Source organism: Cheilinus undulatus, linkage group 8, assembly GCF_018320785.1.
Source record: "Cheilinus undulatus linkage group 8, ASM1832078v1, whole genome shotgun sequence".
In the NCBI taxonomy this organism is placed as follows: domain Eukaryota; kingdom Metazoa; phylum Chordata; class Actinopteri; order Labriformes; family Labridae; genus Cheilinus; species Cheilinus undulatus.
In genome coordinates, this window is record NC_054872.1 from 22,106,374 (window position 1) to 22,122,040 (window position 15,667).

The 15,667-nt window shown below is 37.3% G+C and overlaps 1 protein-coding gene across 1 annotated transcript; it reads right to left on the bottom strand.

Annotated features, from left to right (window-relative positions):
* Positions 1 to 294: 294 nt before the first annotated feature.
* On the bottom strand, positions 295 to 14,414 carry LOC121513704 (syndecan-2-like). Its single transcript, XM_041793629.1, has 5 exons — positions 14,152 to 14,414; positions 6,742 to 6,874; positions 3,991 to 4,220; positions 3,541 to 3,853; positions 295 to 3,269 (listed from the first exon to the last, which is right to left on the bottom strand). Exons 1-5 carry the CDS (start codon positions 14,209 to 14,211, stop codon positions 3,106 to 3,108), a joined length of 900 nt encoding a protein of 299 aa, XP_041649563.1. The 5' UTR covers positions 14,212 to 14,414; the 3' UTR covers positions 295 to 3,105.
* Between the last annotated feature and the right edge of the window lie 1,253 nt (positions 14,415 to 15,667).

A 15,667-nucleotide genomic window follows, 5' to 3' on the forward strand; every position in this document is an offset into this window, starting at 1 on the left:
TACTTTCACGATGAATGACTTAAGAAACTGTGAACAGAATGAAGGGTCAGGTCTTGGGTTTTCCTTATTTTCACACAGTAATTAATATACTCATCTGTGACTCAAGCAGAAGTACAGGGTAATTGGAGAAAAGGGGCCAGTGAATGTGCCAGAGAATATAAGAGAGAACTAAAGACTTGAAGGGAATTTCTCATTTAAACAACAGGAAGTAGAAGCAGGAAGGTAGCTGAGTATTAGGATCTGTTGTGTATATGTGAAGGAACTCTCCCAAAAAAGACAAACAGCTTTTAGAAATGCATCAAAGCCACTTCTTTATTCAGTAGTGAACTTCATAAGATACACCATTTCAACAACACAGTTCTGTTTTGGCCACCTCTGGTGCCTATGACACCATTTTATTTGTAAAGCTGATTTTTGGTTGGTCCCATCATGTGTAGGTGTTTGTTAAAAAAAGGCTTCAGTCAATTCAAAGTCAACTTCTAATAAAATGAAAATTAAAGCAGAATCATATTTACAAGAAACACATTGATCTAGTAAAATGCTTCTTTATGAAAAGGTATAAAAAATGAAGACAACTGATGATGACATTGAAAATAAATTGCACCATGCCAGTTGAATAATCTAAAACCATAAATACAATACACAACACGCAGTAACAGAGAGGCTTCAACCATAAGTAAATACTGTACAATCCCAATTTATAGCTGAATTGTTAACCTGGATTTATTCTGAGTAAGTATAAATTAATGTATATAAATTATAGTATCATCAACATATAGTTTAAACTAACAGAGACCCTAGCAGAGAAAGGTTATCTCGTGTCATCCCCTGCAGCATTGGCAGTGAGTGCTAACCAGTTGTCTTGGAAATAGATTATCAGATACTAGATGTTCCTGCTGGTAAAAACTACTACAGAATTACACCAAAGCTGCAAAAGTACAGAAAAAGAAGATGTTTAAATTGTTTTATGAGGCACTGAGCATTCAAGAGCCTGAACTAATTTCACGTTGTCAACATCAAGTCACAGTAGGTCAGTGTTAAGTTCTTTCTGTTTATTCCAGCCATAGAGAAACGGTAGTTTGCATGTACACTTAAAAAATTCAATCAAAATAGTCTCTTCTGTAATTGCAAAAGAAATTTAACCATGTAAAGTCTATACAGAAGCCTCAAATGAGACAAAAAAAATTAATGTAGCATCATTTACCAACTTTCACTGATGTTACATGGCCTCATGAAGTTGACTGGTCTGTTATAGACACAAAACAGTGGTTGAGAATTTGCATTGGGTAAGAATTATGTAAAAAATACTAATTGGAATCCTATTTTCTGTTCATAAATGCATTTAAAAGTTTGTTTAGGGACATTTAAATCAAACTAAGGAAGAACATATGAACGCAGTTTAAACACTTTAACCCTTCATCTTTATGTACCAGTGATCTCTGTTTGACAACAAAGCAGGTTATAGAAGAATATATGTCTGTCCTCTTCATACAGTTTAAAGGCTATCAAAAGAGCTGTTTTAAGACAGCTTTACCCTCAATTTAATTAGAGGCTGATGTGAAGAGTTTTGTTCTTTGACACATTATGTGCATTAGGTAGCTGATACCTCACAAAGGGCTACAGCATATCCTCTGAAACATAAAACAAAGTGTAAAAACAATGAGCTATCATAATGGAAAGCAACTCCGCAGCAGTTGCTGTTGAATGCCTCAAACTTTACAAAGGTCCCTGGTCCTTTGGTTGGCTAGTTGAGGTTAAGACTACAAAGAAAGACACATTTTTAAAACATGACATGCCTGCACTTAAGAGAAGTATTCAGACAAATTAAAATGAGTCTGTATGTAGCAAATAAGTTACTGACTCAGGATAATCTTGCCTTTCACATTGCTTATTACATTAAACAGGAATCTACAGATGACTACATTTTTAACTGCCCAGCCCTGCTGTGTAAACAAGCCCTGACTTCATACTGTAAGAAACACTACAAACTGCCACTGTCCCTTTAAACGCAAACCAGCTGTTTTTGCAGTATACAGTTCACAGTGAGACAGGAATGTGCTTTGGCAGTCATCAGAAAATGTTGGTTACTTCTATGGTTTCTGAATCATAGTTATTAGCCTTGGCTCTACCTTAGCAACCCTGCTCCATAAAATAGTCCCTACAATATGATGTATGCAAGGCAGAGGCAAACTTTAAGGGCTTTTACCTATGCCTGCATGAATAAAATGAAAAGACTAGAATCTCTACTTAAAATGGCTTATGGAAATATACTCTCTTAAAATCCCATTAAACAAGCTAGTAAAATAATTTTCAAAAAGACAAATAAAGCACATTTATATTTGGTCAAATATCTATGAGAAAACAACAAAAATATGTACCTGCAGAGTAACAAAGTCTCTCATGTCAATACTGGACAGCATAACAAAAAACACAAATTATTCATAAAAACAAAAAAATCTTCAATTTAGTAAAGAAAGCATACATAAAATGAAATGTAACGGTGTTAGCAAAGATACATTTTGACTTCAAATACTATGAAAAAATAGTTTGAAGGCTCTTTGCAACACTAATCTCATATTTGGTACCATTTCTATTCAAAGAGTATTAAGGCTATTCACACTGTATATTTCTGTGAACGTCCACTATGCTGTTTGGCTGAGCTGCAATAGTTCAGGCTACAGCTCATCTAAATAGGACAATCAATCTGTCTGCAATACAGAACAAAGTCCAGCACAGTGTGGTTCAGAGAAGTAATGTGGGTGGAAAGGCACAGAGTTATCAGTGTTATAAGTTGATTTTTTTTTTATCTATTCAAACTATTTTTTAGAGATTTTTAAATTTAAGATGTGTATTTAGATTGTAGCTCCCTCCCCATAGTATTTCAGCAGATTTGTTTCTAAATTATGACCTATAGTTCACAAACAATGGTCATATATGTGAAAGGAAGGAAGGTTGTAATGAAAGAAAGGAAAGGAAGGAGCACTAAAGAACAGATGTGCTTGACTTCAAACTTCATGAAGAGGAATCATGTCTAGTTGTTTTTACATCCAATCTCAATCCTGACTGGAAGGAGACAGGTCCATTTAAAAGTTCTTTTCAGTCAGTTCAGGCGTAGAACTCCTTAGTAGGTGCTTTTTGATAGTTCATTGAGGCAAGTTTGCTGTCACCCAGCTCATAGCTGCCCTCATCCTTCTTCTTCATACGGTAACCAAGGAGGAGGAGGAGGAAAACAGCACAGAGGAATCCAACCACTCCACATGCAATCACCGCTAGAAAGGGAATAAGAAGAGTCAGCCTGATTTTCATGACTGTATGACACCTGCTGCAAATATTTAACTCTATAATGTACATTGAGACAATTCAAGAAAAATTATCATGATTTCAAGGAGCAGAATTAGTTAATTAGTTCTACTGTCTGGCATTATCATAAAAACCTAAGTTTGGGCATAAACTGACTGTTAATTGACAAAATTTCATTGAATTACCCTTTCAAATATAACACATGTAGACAAAGTGAACACTATGGAAATCTGTCCTTACCGGCTAGAACTTCTGTTCTCTCCCACAAGTTCTCAGAGGTAACCTCATCAGGAGAGTCCAGGTCATATATCCTGCTGCCCCTGCCATCTCTGGCCACAATCTCATTGTCTTCCTCTTTGATCAGAACCTCATCTTCACTGCTTTTGGGTGTCGTGACATCCCAACTATCCAGACTGTTATCTTCATCAGCACCAAGGCTCACGCTGACGGCAGTGCTGAATCTGGTTGAAGTAGTGTCACTGGGAGGCTGGCTGGTGGAGCTGGGACTGGTGTTCTGGGTGGATGAGATAGTTGCTGGGACAACATCTTCCACCTGGAGGAACATATACCGTGGTTACATTTTTAGATCTTGTTTAAAGTTTTTGAATCCTATAACACATGGTTTAATTTGGGATCACAATCATCACAACCTAAATGATAAGAATTTGCATAAAAAAAGCAATATTAAACCTTCTCATCACTGCGCTCCCCATCAGCCCCATCAGGGAGTTTGCCTTCTGTTGGCGACACCTCTACTGTGGTGTGGTGATCCTGGCTGTCTGCTATGGTGGTTTGTGGGTTGGAAGGAGAGGCTGCTGTTGCCTGTGGTTTAACTGGAGTCGCTTCTTTAGAGACTGTGGTCATGATGGGGTTAAGGAACCTTCTGAGTAGCTCGTCTTTGCTTGGGAGTTCACCTACACCTGAGGTCAAGAAACAAAATTAACAACAATTCAGAAACGTTTTTTTTAATTATTATTATTACTAACTTACAGATGGGGGAATATTCTGTTTCAGAGATGCAATTTTGGACATTTTTACATGCTTGTGTTTCTTAGTCATGAGAATGCACCTAACTGCATCTGGCAAATTGGGATCCCCTTGATGTTTCAACACGTTATTCATTGTGAGTAAAGATGAGTCACTGATGGAAAAGGCAGGAAGCATCTGACATCTGTACGCCTCCAGTAAAATCTGAACTGGCTAACTTCATATCACCTCAGGACAAACATCTGGCACACTGGGAGCGCTTCTGTGTGTTAGTGTACAAACCCTCCAGTCTGGAGATCATATCATGCCTGTTTCTTAGAACAACACACCTTGAAATATGGAAAACTCTAGTAAAACTAAGTGCCTGAGGGACATCTGACTTTGAACCGGTGATTGGAGTCTCCAAGGTGTTCAAAACATAAAAAGGAGCATACTCAAAATAACAAAATGTGTTCAGGTGCATAGCAAAGAAATAGTGGAGGAGAACAGAACAGTCAGCAAACAAATCATCTTTGCACTGCTACTCTACCCAGTTAAAAAGATGTTAAAAGGACATTTTAAGGCCTGTGTAGATAGATAGTAGGGGTGGGAGAAAAAATGGATACAGCATAGTATTGCGATATTTTGTGTGGTGATATATCGTATCGTCTCGTCCACCAAGTATCAATTTTTTCAAATTAATCACCAACATGAACTCAAGTCCATGACAATGGAAAAATAAAATCAATTGTTTGTCCAGTGAGGTTGGCAGAGGTGACGGTCATAGGGTGGGAGAAAGTTCAACAAACATGGCTGCACCAGGGTAAGGACATGCAAATAGGGCACAAATGAGATGGCTATGACACATGAGGTTTGCAAGAAATGCTACATGAAAATAAAATACTGAGGAAATAGGACAAACATGAGGGCAAGGCTAATGCTAAATGAGCCAAAGAGATGAAAAAATCACAAAGATCACAATATATGGTATCACAATACTCACTGTACAGCAAAATGTTTAAAATCACAATAATATTGAATTGTGACACAAGTATCGTGATAATATCTTATTGTGGGGCCACTCTATGTGCCTACAACCTCATTTTTAGAGCACTTCTCACCAGTGTTCACTGTTGCCATTACTAAAAATGAATCCCTTTTTACTTTGTAGAATCTATAGTATTATTCTAAAATTGCTCTATATGCTTCATATTTCCATATTTTAAGGAAATACCACACAGAAAACATGAAAGCTATTTAAAGGAATCCTGCCCTGACAGGCAGCAGCTGCAGACCGGAAGACTTTACCCTCAAAAAGACACAAAGAGAGACAAGTCAAGATTGGTTCCTTTTGCGCCATTGTCAGAAGTCACGCCCCCTCTTGATTTTGATTAGAAAGTGAGGGAGTGGTGACATTGACGAGTGCAGCACAGTTCCAAAAGTTGAACGGTTTTCAACTGGGTGTGCTTTAAGCACTGCAATAAAAACAGCTGATGCTAAAGGCGTTTTTCGGCCCAGGGTGCTTCAGAATGCTGGACTATGTTTTGAATTGCAACAATGCGACCTGCTAGTGCTAAAAAAGCCAGCTATGGACATAGGCCCTTATACGCTGACTGTTCTGTTCCCCTGTGAGCCTTAGAAGTGCTTTAATCAAATCATGAAAGTTCAAAAACAGAAGCTGTATAAATCAAAAGGCAGAGTTATTAATTGTGCCTGCATATCCATCAACTACACAGACATGTAGGCTGTGTCCAAACACATTTAAACACATAGATCTTAAGTAGATATGACAACAGTAAGGATAAGGTAAAACAAGAGGTCAAGGTAACAATCACAATATACATGTGAACCTTCCCTTTTCACCTTCTTGACCTGACTGAACTGCTAAGTCAAGGACTGGGAAGTTCCAACCTAAATAATTTCCAATTAAGGTTACACAAGTAATCTTAATTTGATCATTAACACAAGAAGAGCCCTTGCATAAAACTAACCACAAAAGTTTTATATTGCAATAAATAATTCAATTCATTTTAAGAAAACAATTAATACTGTTCTTCTTGTACCTTTTGAGTGGAGGCATGAGTACATAATTCATGCCTTAACAAAAGCTTAATGCAGTTAATGAGGTTCAAACTAGCTTACAGCTACTGTCAGAATCGCTGGTGCTACTTTGTTTTATTTTATTTTATTTTTTCAAAAAAAGCGTTTTGGATTAAAGAAACTATTTTGAATTCAGGAGGGTCACACTGCAAACACAGGTGTGATAAAAATAAATAGCATAAAGACAATGAACTAGTAAATCAAAGCTGATATGCACTCATTAGTTTTTGTTAATCCCACTCCATATTATTATTGCAATACTGAACAATATCACACATATTTTTCTCATATTGTGCAGTCCTACTTCAAGTGGATAGAAAAATTTACCACCATTTAAACAGAGCAATCACAAAACGAAGATAGTGGCCTCCTTACTGTAGTCTCCTGATCCAGAGCCTGATCCGTCATCTTCCCTGTCTTCGTCATCCACAGGCAGGTCACCTGACATCTGCCCCTCTATGTACAAGTCATCTGCTGCAGAAATGGGTGACTGGGAGGAGACGAAGAGCTGAAAAACAGAAAAAGAAATATCATCACTCTAACTGCAGACTGAAATAATTAAAGACAGATAACAATAAGGAGAGACACACAAATGCACACAGCTCATTATTCACACTTGCAGAGCTTCATCCTCTAATTGAAAACACGTGAATGTTTCTACAGTTTAGGAGTAAGACAATACTGCACACAACAGATGACCTATGCACACCAAATATGTGGTATGTGCTTGCAGTAACTGTGGGTTTTTCATCTGGGTACAGTAGATGGAAGCTGGCTTCTTTTTTATTTCATGTATTGTGGCAGTAATTTGTGATGCTTCACAGAACCAGACAGCAGTCATCCAAGTGTGGCTATGAAGAGGAGGAGGCAGGATAAAGAAGCTTCAAAGACCAGATGAAATACACACAGAAGTAAAATAATGCTGCACATGAAAGACCAAGGCGCAGGAGAACCTTCCACTAACCCAAACACCAGGAAGAGGACTTTGAAGAACACCAAAACCCTGCTAATCTCATCATCTAGAGCTTAGAAACTATGCCTAAGCCAAAGAGATGAGGTTCTTAAATAGATGACGTTATTCACCAGCTTGTTGAAATGTGACTGCCTCTGTGGCTGAGCACAAAAAAACTGAGAAAACTTCAGAAAGTCTGTAATATAACACAGCAGACCCAGACAAACATAAATCAAAGAAAGCAACCTGATAATGAGTCTGGAAGACAAAAAAGAGGGGACCAGCTCAGCAGATGTCAGCAAGACACACACAGAGATGGATGAATATGGCCCATTGAGACCTGAAGTATGTCTGGTATGTATACTATGCTTCCACTAACACAGGTGCTGAGAGAGGGAGAAGAGAGGGAGACAGGAGAAAGGAAGGAGAAAGACAGGGACAGTACTCTATGTTTCTCATAAAACAGGTGCTCAAGACATGGGAGGAGATGTGTGATGAGGTGTGCTGCATATTTTTAGCGCCATAAATGGTGTTGCAGGACATTTTACAATGGCAGCAATCTTATGGCTGAAAAAAACAGAAAAAAAACATACGACTCATGTTGCCCAGTTTTGATATGTGCTTTGTCTGGATATTTTTGGTCATGAGTCATCTCAAGTGAAATGTATCTGAAATGTGTGCATTTGTTCTCAAACCGCAAACTAACCCACTTCACTTAAAAAACAACTGTTTTTCAGCATAAATAATCAGTAACAATACACCAAACATGAAGTTCCCACTTAATTTCCATTGCAACTTCTTTTTTCTTTTTTCATGTTTTTTATTTAGGCTAAAAGGAGAAAAAACAGTTTGGAATATACCAGGTATTTCATGTCATGTGATGAACCAAGCCAAACAGAAAATCATAATGTCTATGTTTTCTAAAGGCAACAAAAACTCTTAACTCTATAAAGTTGAGTCTTGTAATGCCAGTGCCGACTAAAATAGCAGACAGGGCTCCTTTGAACTCCTGCTGTCTTCACTTAGGGATTACAATAGCAGATGTTGTGCTGCTTTTCAAAAACAAACACACACACAAACAAAGAACTACAACTGCTGCAGACACAAACAAAAAATGGCTTTCCCTGTATTTTTTTCTAAGGTTTAACTTAAAATGTAAGTGGAAGCACCATGAATTTTAGGCCTGAAGCTGTCCAAAACTTGGAAATTGGATTTTACTTGTTTTGTTGTCTCTTTTTGACTGCTTTCTACTACAAAAGATACTGTGAAAAGTGACATGATTCTGAGCACATTTGAAATAGTAGGGATCCACTTTTTATCTGGTTACAGCTAGTCCTATTGTGTCCTCAACTGGCAACTATTATAGAATGACAGCCACTCCACCTTCACCACTTTTAAGTATTACATCACAAATACACAGCTCACTCCATCCAGCCAGCCAATAAAAATATATCAATAAATATGACTATTACCAGATGTGTGCTGGGTTGAAAGAATCTAAATGATTTTTAAAGCAACGTTAATAGCATATTCCATGTGGATATCCCAAATTAGGCATTGTACAAAGTAGGCTTATGGTAGGTTTCCACCAAGCGATCTGGTTTGGTTCGGTAAATGCTTATCTTGTTTGTGTTTCCAGCTGCCACAGTGAGTGTCCATCCGCTGTACTGATGGGAATTGCGGCTCTTTTAAGAGATTTGGATTACTTTGCTCAGCCCAGTAATTTAGCCTGTCATTTGGCTCCTAAATGGTTCTTTGTTTTGTACCATTACAGGTTTTTTGTGTCTATGGAAAAACAACAAAATGAAAAAAAATGAGGAAACCAACTCTCAAACAGGAGCCTGCTTCAATCTTAGAACCAGCTCGTTCACAAATGGCACATCCTGAACTACAGTGAGCATAGCTTGGATGAGTACGCTTGGTACACCAACAGGTGCCATAAAAGGAGGACAGTACAGATCAGTTACTTTGATAGCAGTCTCTACTTTCGGCAGTGGAAACAACTGTGTATTAAACCAAACTGAATTAAACGAATTGACGGAGGCACAGCTTTAAAATATTTTTGTCCCAAGTTTTCAAAATATGCTGCTCAACATGCATGATCTTACATATTTTCAATATCTTTTGCAGAACAAATAAGCATGCACCGATACAACATTGCGATTACAATGTAATGTGCAATCATTTTTTAGATTCATTATCTTGTGTATTTTTCAACAAACAACCAATATATCATTCCATGTTGTAACCAACACAGTATTAGATAGATTAAACTAGGGTTGAACAGTTTTGAGCAAGTATCTAATTGTGATTATTTCAACTGAATTGCACATTCGATATAGGTTACTGTATTGAAGGGAGTGATATTTAATATCATTCTTGTTTCAATCAAGAAAGTAGGATTTTTTTTGTAAACAAACCAAAAAACAAATGACACTTAAACCACTGCATGATGTATAGGGCATAACATCTCTGCTGCAAAAAAAAAAAAAAAAAAAAAAAAAATTAACTTGTATTTTGACTTGCATTTCAGGTTAAAGAAATATTGCACCTTCTACGACTTGAAAATTGCAGTAGGCAATATCGTGATTCAATCTAAATTTTGATTAATGCCTAGCCCTAACTGTTACCACTTTTTTTCAGACCGAGTACAAATTCAAGTACTTATATTTGGGTACTCCCTGATACAGAGTACAAACATGAATAGTTAATACTTTTCAGTTCTTGAAATCATTTTGAATGGTTGTTTTATTTTCATTAAATGTTCCTAACCCCTGCTCTTGACAGTATAGCTGTGAATAGTTTGCAGTGTGCTTCAGTTTTTGCATTTTAAGTTATAAACATCAAGATATCACCAGACAGCAGACATGGCTTGGGCTTACCTATCTGCTCACACTATGAGAGGCAAACATCAATACGTTAGAATGATACCAAGTACATCATCTGCAATTTTTATGAGTATGAGGCTTGGTATCGGCACAAATACTTGATACTTATATTGATATAAGTACATCCCTTAAGCCTGGTTCAGACAAAAGATGAGACGAGTTGAAACTCCCAACAGCTTGCAATGGGCGATCTTGTGATATTCTAATCTCCTGCCAGTTCACAATGACTAAAACAGATGATGCATCATTTCCATGGATGATGATTCATTTCTAAACTTACTGCACCATAATTTTGAAGGACAGTATTGCACATTATCTGCTTTTTTTCCCTTGCATCTTTATCATAACGATAATCACTTGATGATATTAACGATAATCACTTGTCATCAACATTGGAGTGTGGCAGCAACATTTTATGGTACATAAAAAACACTTCGCTAGCTTAGTCTTGTCATAATGATCTGCTTAGAATAAATAATTCTCTACTGACAAATTTAGCTTAGCTTACAGCCTTGAAATCCTCAGGTATTATCTCATACAGCACTGCACGTCCATGCGTTGTGTGCCACATGGAGAGAGGAGATCCTTTTTCAATATATCTTTATTATTTCCCTTTATCATATTGAGCTACCTCTTTGACATGATTACATGTATCTTTTTTTAAAGTTTTCGTATGGAAAATTCAACCCAGTAACACTTCTGTCTCCTCCATCATTTGTGCAAGCAGGCGTTGGAGGAGACAAGACTGTTTACAGGCAAAAGTTTCCATGTAAAAACTTGGAGTGGATTAGATGTCATCATTTCCAAAATTCATAGCATGATTTCTAACAAAATTTGCATTTATAGACTTTGAAGACTAGATTAATGTTTTTTACATGAAAGTGCTTGCACAGTCTTGAAATCAGCAGTCTGCGACTTGAAAAACTGAATTATAAAGTCACAACATTTATGACTGTGACTGTTGCTAACAATGTTCTAAAACCATCTTGTCGTCACATCGTGAATCTCTGATCAGAACTTGGCTTAAGAAAAACAAATGACCCCTGAGGAGGCAAAGAAAGTTCTACATCACTTGACTAATTGCTTAGTCATACTGAGCTGGAGCAGCAGGGCTGCAGAAAACTGTTTTCAAATAAATCATATCTATTTTAATCTATTGCTAAATCATTTTAATTAATCATTTAGAAGCTAAAATGTAAATTGTGAGATCTTTCACCACAAATTCTCATTTCAAGGGGATGTCTTTAAATTTGTTCTCTTCTCAGCTCAAACATATCATGTACATTTTAATAACGGAAATGTGACAAATATTAAAGTTTGAGGGGCTGAAAAAATGGCACTTTTACTCAACCAATGATTTAAAGGATTTATTGATTATATGAATTATATGTGCATTGTTTTTGATTTACAACTGTTCTCAAACATTTACGGACACCCTGCCATAAGATATGATGCAAATGGAGGGCTTGCCAGGAAGAAGCTTTGCATTATGGTTTACTGAAAGATAGGAGAAAGTCACTCAGAGTTTACACACGGCTGGAAAACATACATATGAACATAGATCACACACACACCCACACACACACACACACACCCCAAGAGGTCGTATATAACCATCTGGTATCCCAGTGTTTTGTCCAAGTAAGGATTTCTTTCTGGAAACATCCAAGTCATTGTGAAATGAACTTCATGAGTATGTTTTGAAGTGCACAATTAAATACCTTTATCATCACATCCATCGTTTCAGTGTCCAGTGGATTAACAGATTTAAAAGCCCACCATTTCCCTGTGAGATGAAAATCAATGATAACAAATGGGAAAAGGGCCAAGAGAGGATTGTGTAACATCCATAAGTACACAGCTGACCTGTCATCACCATGTAGATAACAGCAGCAACACAAAACTGTGTGTGAGGGTCTATGTTTGACCAAGGCTAGGAGCCACAGAATTTGTTCTAATGAAACCATGAGAGGCTAAAAATGCGGTAAAAGTACAAATAAAACATGACAAAAGAGGGAACTGGATACAAATCTGGCTATTTCAAACAGTCAGAAATGTATTTCCATAACATCTACTTTAATCCAACACAAAGTCTGTGGTTGTGTCCTTTCTGACATGTATATCACATTTCTTGATCTGAGGGTCTTGATCGACACTCTTCGGAGAAAGATGCCATCCATTAGAACGCATAAATCCCTCAAGGACATGCTGAGATTGAAGGCCAGATAGGACCAAGAAACTCACAAAAAGGTCATAGAAACAATCAGACCAATAACTAATCATGCGCTGCTGTACGGATAGGATGTGTATAGATAGCCTAACCTTTTTTAACTGAATAGTGGTGTAACTAATACTGGCTAACTGATAACACACGAAACCTCAAGCAGACCACTTCTCATTCATTATCATTAAATCTGTTATTCTAATTGGCCTTCTTTTTAAATGTTTGTGTGTGTGTGTGTGAGATGATCTGTTACAGCAGCAGAATAAAAAGTTATAATCGTCAATAATGATTTCAGGTGTGATGCTCTTCCTCTTGCCTTCTTTGGTTGTGTAGAAACTACCTATATCCCACACACTCCCATGCTTGTCTGGGCTAGTCCGGTGGGACTCACTGTGAGTCATCCATCCAGAAAATGACACAACTACCGGTTCACAATCTGTTATGGGGGCGAAAAGCTTGTTTCAACATTCATCGTTTAGACTGGAACGGCATTACTGACTGACTAACCAGTAATTCTACTGCCACACTCAGCAAAACAGACAGTTTGAATATACATGGTAACACATCCAGGCCCAGTAATTTAGGTCTGAAGTCTGTGTATTAGTGGCATAAAGTAAGAGGAGAATCAGAGCATGTGTAAAGCACAATACAGAACAGAGTTTTGTAATGTTTGCAGAAAAAAAAAAATCAGAATACAATCTACATCTATTTCTTATATAACAATTATGTTGTGTTTATTCACTCTTTATCAGCATATCTAGATTTGATTAGATTTGATTTAAAGAACAATATCAAGTGTCAGCTCTCTCTCTTTCACAATATACAGTTCATAAATCAAAAATATTACCCATTTTCTTGGGCGGTGACAAGTTTCTCTGGCTCTCATTTGGGCCTTTTTATAGTCAATAAATCATGCTAGCAGGATATTTTAAAACGTGACAATGTACAGACCTAGCTCTGCTCTAGTCTGTCATTTCCAGGTGTTTTCCAGCGTTTAATACAGACACTGCCTTGTGGAAGACGGAAATACAGGGAGACATTTTTTCTAGTTTGTGGCTCGCTAGATCAGGCAGAATGATTATCCCATTGTTAAGATTTGTACCCCAATTAAATAGCATTGTTTACTCGACACATACTTACATTTTGCAAATATGAAGTTTAACCATGCTTGAGCAAGGAGGGTGAGATGACAGGCCAGATCCGGAGGTTTATGTGTAAAAGCCAATGCTGTGAGCTTTAGAGGCTGAACAGACTTTGGCCCTGCGTGAACTTGATACCAAGTGGACGCCTGAACTTGGCCGGGATACAGCCTCCGGATGAATATCAGTAATCCCTGAATTAGTCTGCAACATGACATACATTTTCTGTAACACTGAATACCACGGTTTCATGAAGGATAAACTCTCATCCTTTCTTACTAAATACAGCGTTGCTTTCCACATTTTCCCTATAACCACCTGGTGGAGCGATTCGGCATCGTGTGAACACAACGAACATGTTGGAACTGTTTGTGTATGAAATTAAAACAGACGTTGGTAACGACAGAGAGAGCTGGCAACTGAACTAAATTAAACGTTAAATAGGCTGTTTAACGTTTCTTAACCGCCATTTTTGACATATTATTCGACTAAAACAAAGAAATAAAGCCGTAAAATCTGAATTAAAAGACGTAGTAGGTCTACCTTCTAAGTTAAACCGCAATTAAAGTTAACATCACTCACCTTTTCACTGATGAACCCAGTCGCCAGTCCGACGAGAAACAAAAACCACAGATTCCTCATCTCAACTTCCGAAAAAAACGCTGAAAAACAAAAAATATATATCTACAAAGCAAAGACTTAACTCACTTTAATACAGTCCTAACAACTACTGTGCCGTTTCGCTTATTCTTTCGGTCGTCTTTTCGGCTGCTTCGGCAAATCTCAATACGTTGTTGAGCGGCTGCTGAACGCGTTGTGCCTCGGAGTTGCTCTGGAAAAGTTGTTTGGACTGGCAGTGCAGCGTGGCTTCAATGTGACGTCAGCGCGGCGTGACGTTCATTGAGGAAGGTGGCTATGTGGGCGTTTTTTTCAATGGACATACCAAATGTGGATACATGAGTGAAAGGAAATAGAAATTGACCGACTCCTTTTTGAGGAATGTAAAATATACGAAAAGAGGATCATTTATCATACTTCACTGTTAACTGCCTCAAATGAATTCAAAGCACAATTTATGACACAATTTATTTTGCGTTGGGCAAGGCTGTTATAGTTACAAAACTAAAAATTAAAATTCTTTTTAGTTAACTGGAAATAAAAAACTAAGCTTTACAAAAGAATGAAAACTAACTAAAACTGTTTTAAAAACTAACTGGAATAAAATAACATTGTGGAGAAAATCGCCTTAGTTTTATTCTTGAAAACAGCACACTAATTGACATGTAAACCCAAGCCTGGAGAGTGTAAAATGGTCTGATTGAACTGAAGACTACACACAGTGGTTAGTTTTAGGTCTTAAGGGTTATTCAGACATCAATTTTGAATAAATGAAACAAAAGGTGAAAACTATCTTGTTGGAATGTATTTGCAAAATATATTTGACGGACTGCAGATTTTGAGGGTAAACTAATTCTAAACATGCTCCACCACAAAGAGAGAAGTTACCCCTACTTCTCTAAACGCAGATGATATTACTTCCTTACTTCAATGTGAAGTACTTAATAATGGCTTCACTCAGATAGCTTTTATATACAGCAGGGCTACCTGTTATGTAGAAGTGTTTTTGTTCATTGTGTGTTTAAGTTATTGTTCAGAAAAGGGGACCTGCAGTCGTTTGTTTGCAGGATCGTCTCTAAATACATAAACTATATAACTACCAGCTTGTATGCTGTTTGCGAAACTTGTTTAATGCTTGAGATGGAGTTAGGTGCTTTCTATCACGTCTATTGAGATGCATCAGTAGGTAACAGAAATTTAAAGCTGTAGATACAGCTCCCTCTAGTGACGAAAATGGTTACAACAAGTAAGAAACCCCATTTCTTCCAGGAAAAGTGGGACCAACCTCTTAAGACCCTGCATGCACATATGAGAACATTACATTTTGGCTTTCCTACGACATGATGTATTTTCTACTATGAGAATTTTTGAGATAATTGTCAGCAATGTCCATTGAAGCTTAAGTTACTAAACTTAAGTAACTCCCAGTAACTTAAATTACTGGGAGAATTTGCTGTAAAATCTTTGGAAATATTTCATG

Coding starts and splice junctions, on each gene's coding strand:
- LOC121513704 (XM_041793629.1), bottom strand. CDS start 14,211: ATGAGGAATCTGTGGTTTTTGTTTCTCGTCGGACTGGCGACTGGGTTC. Junction 6,875..14,151: donor CTGGGTTCATCAGTGAAAAG/GTGAGTGATGTT, acceptor TCTGTTTTTCAG/CTCTTCGTCTCCTCCCAGTC. Junction 3,854..3,990: donor GGGAGCGCAGTGATGAGAAG/GTTTAATATTGC, acceptor ATGTTCCTCCAG/GTGGAAGATGTTGTCCCAGC.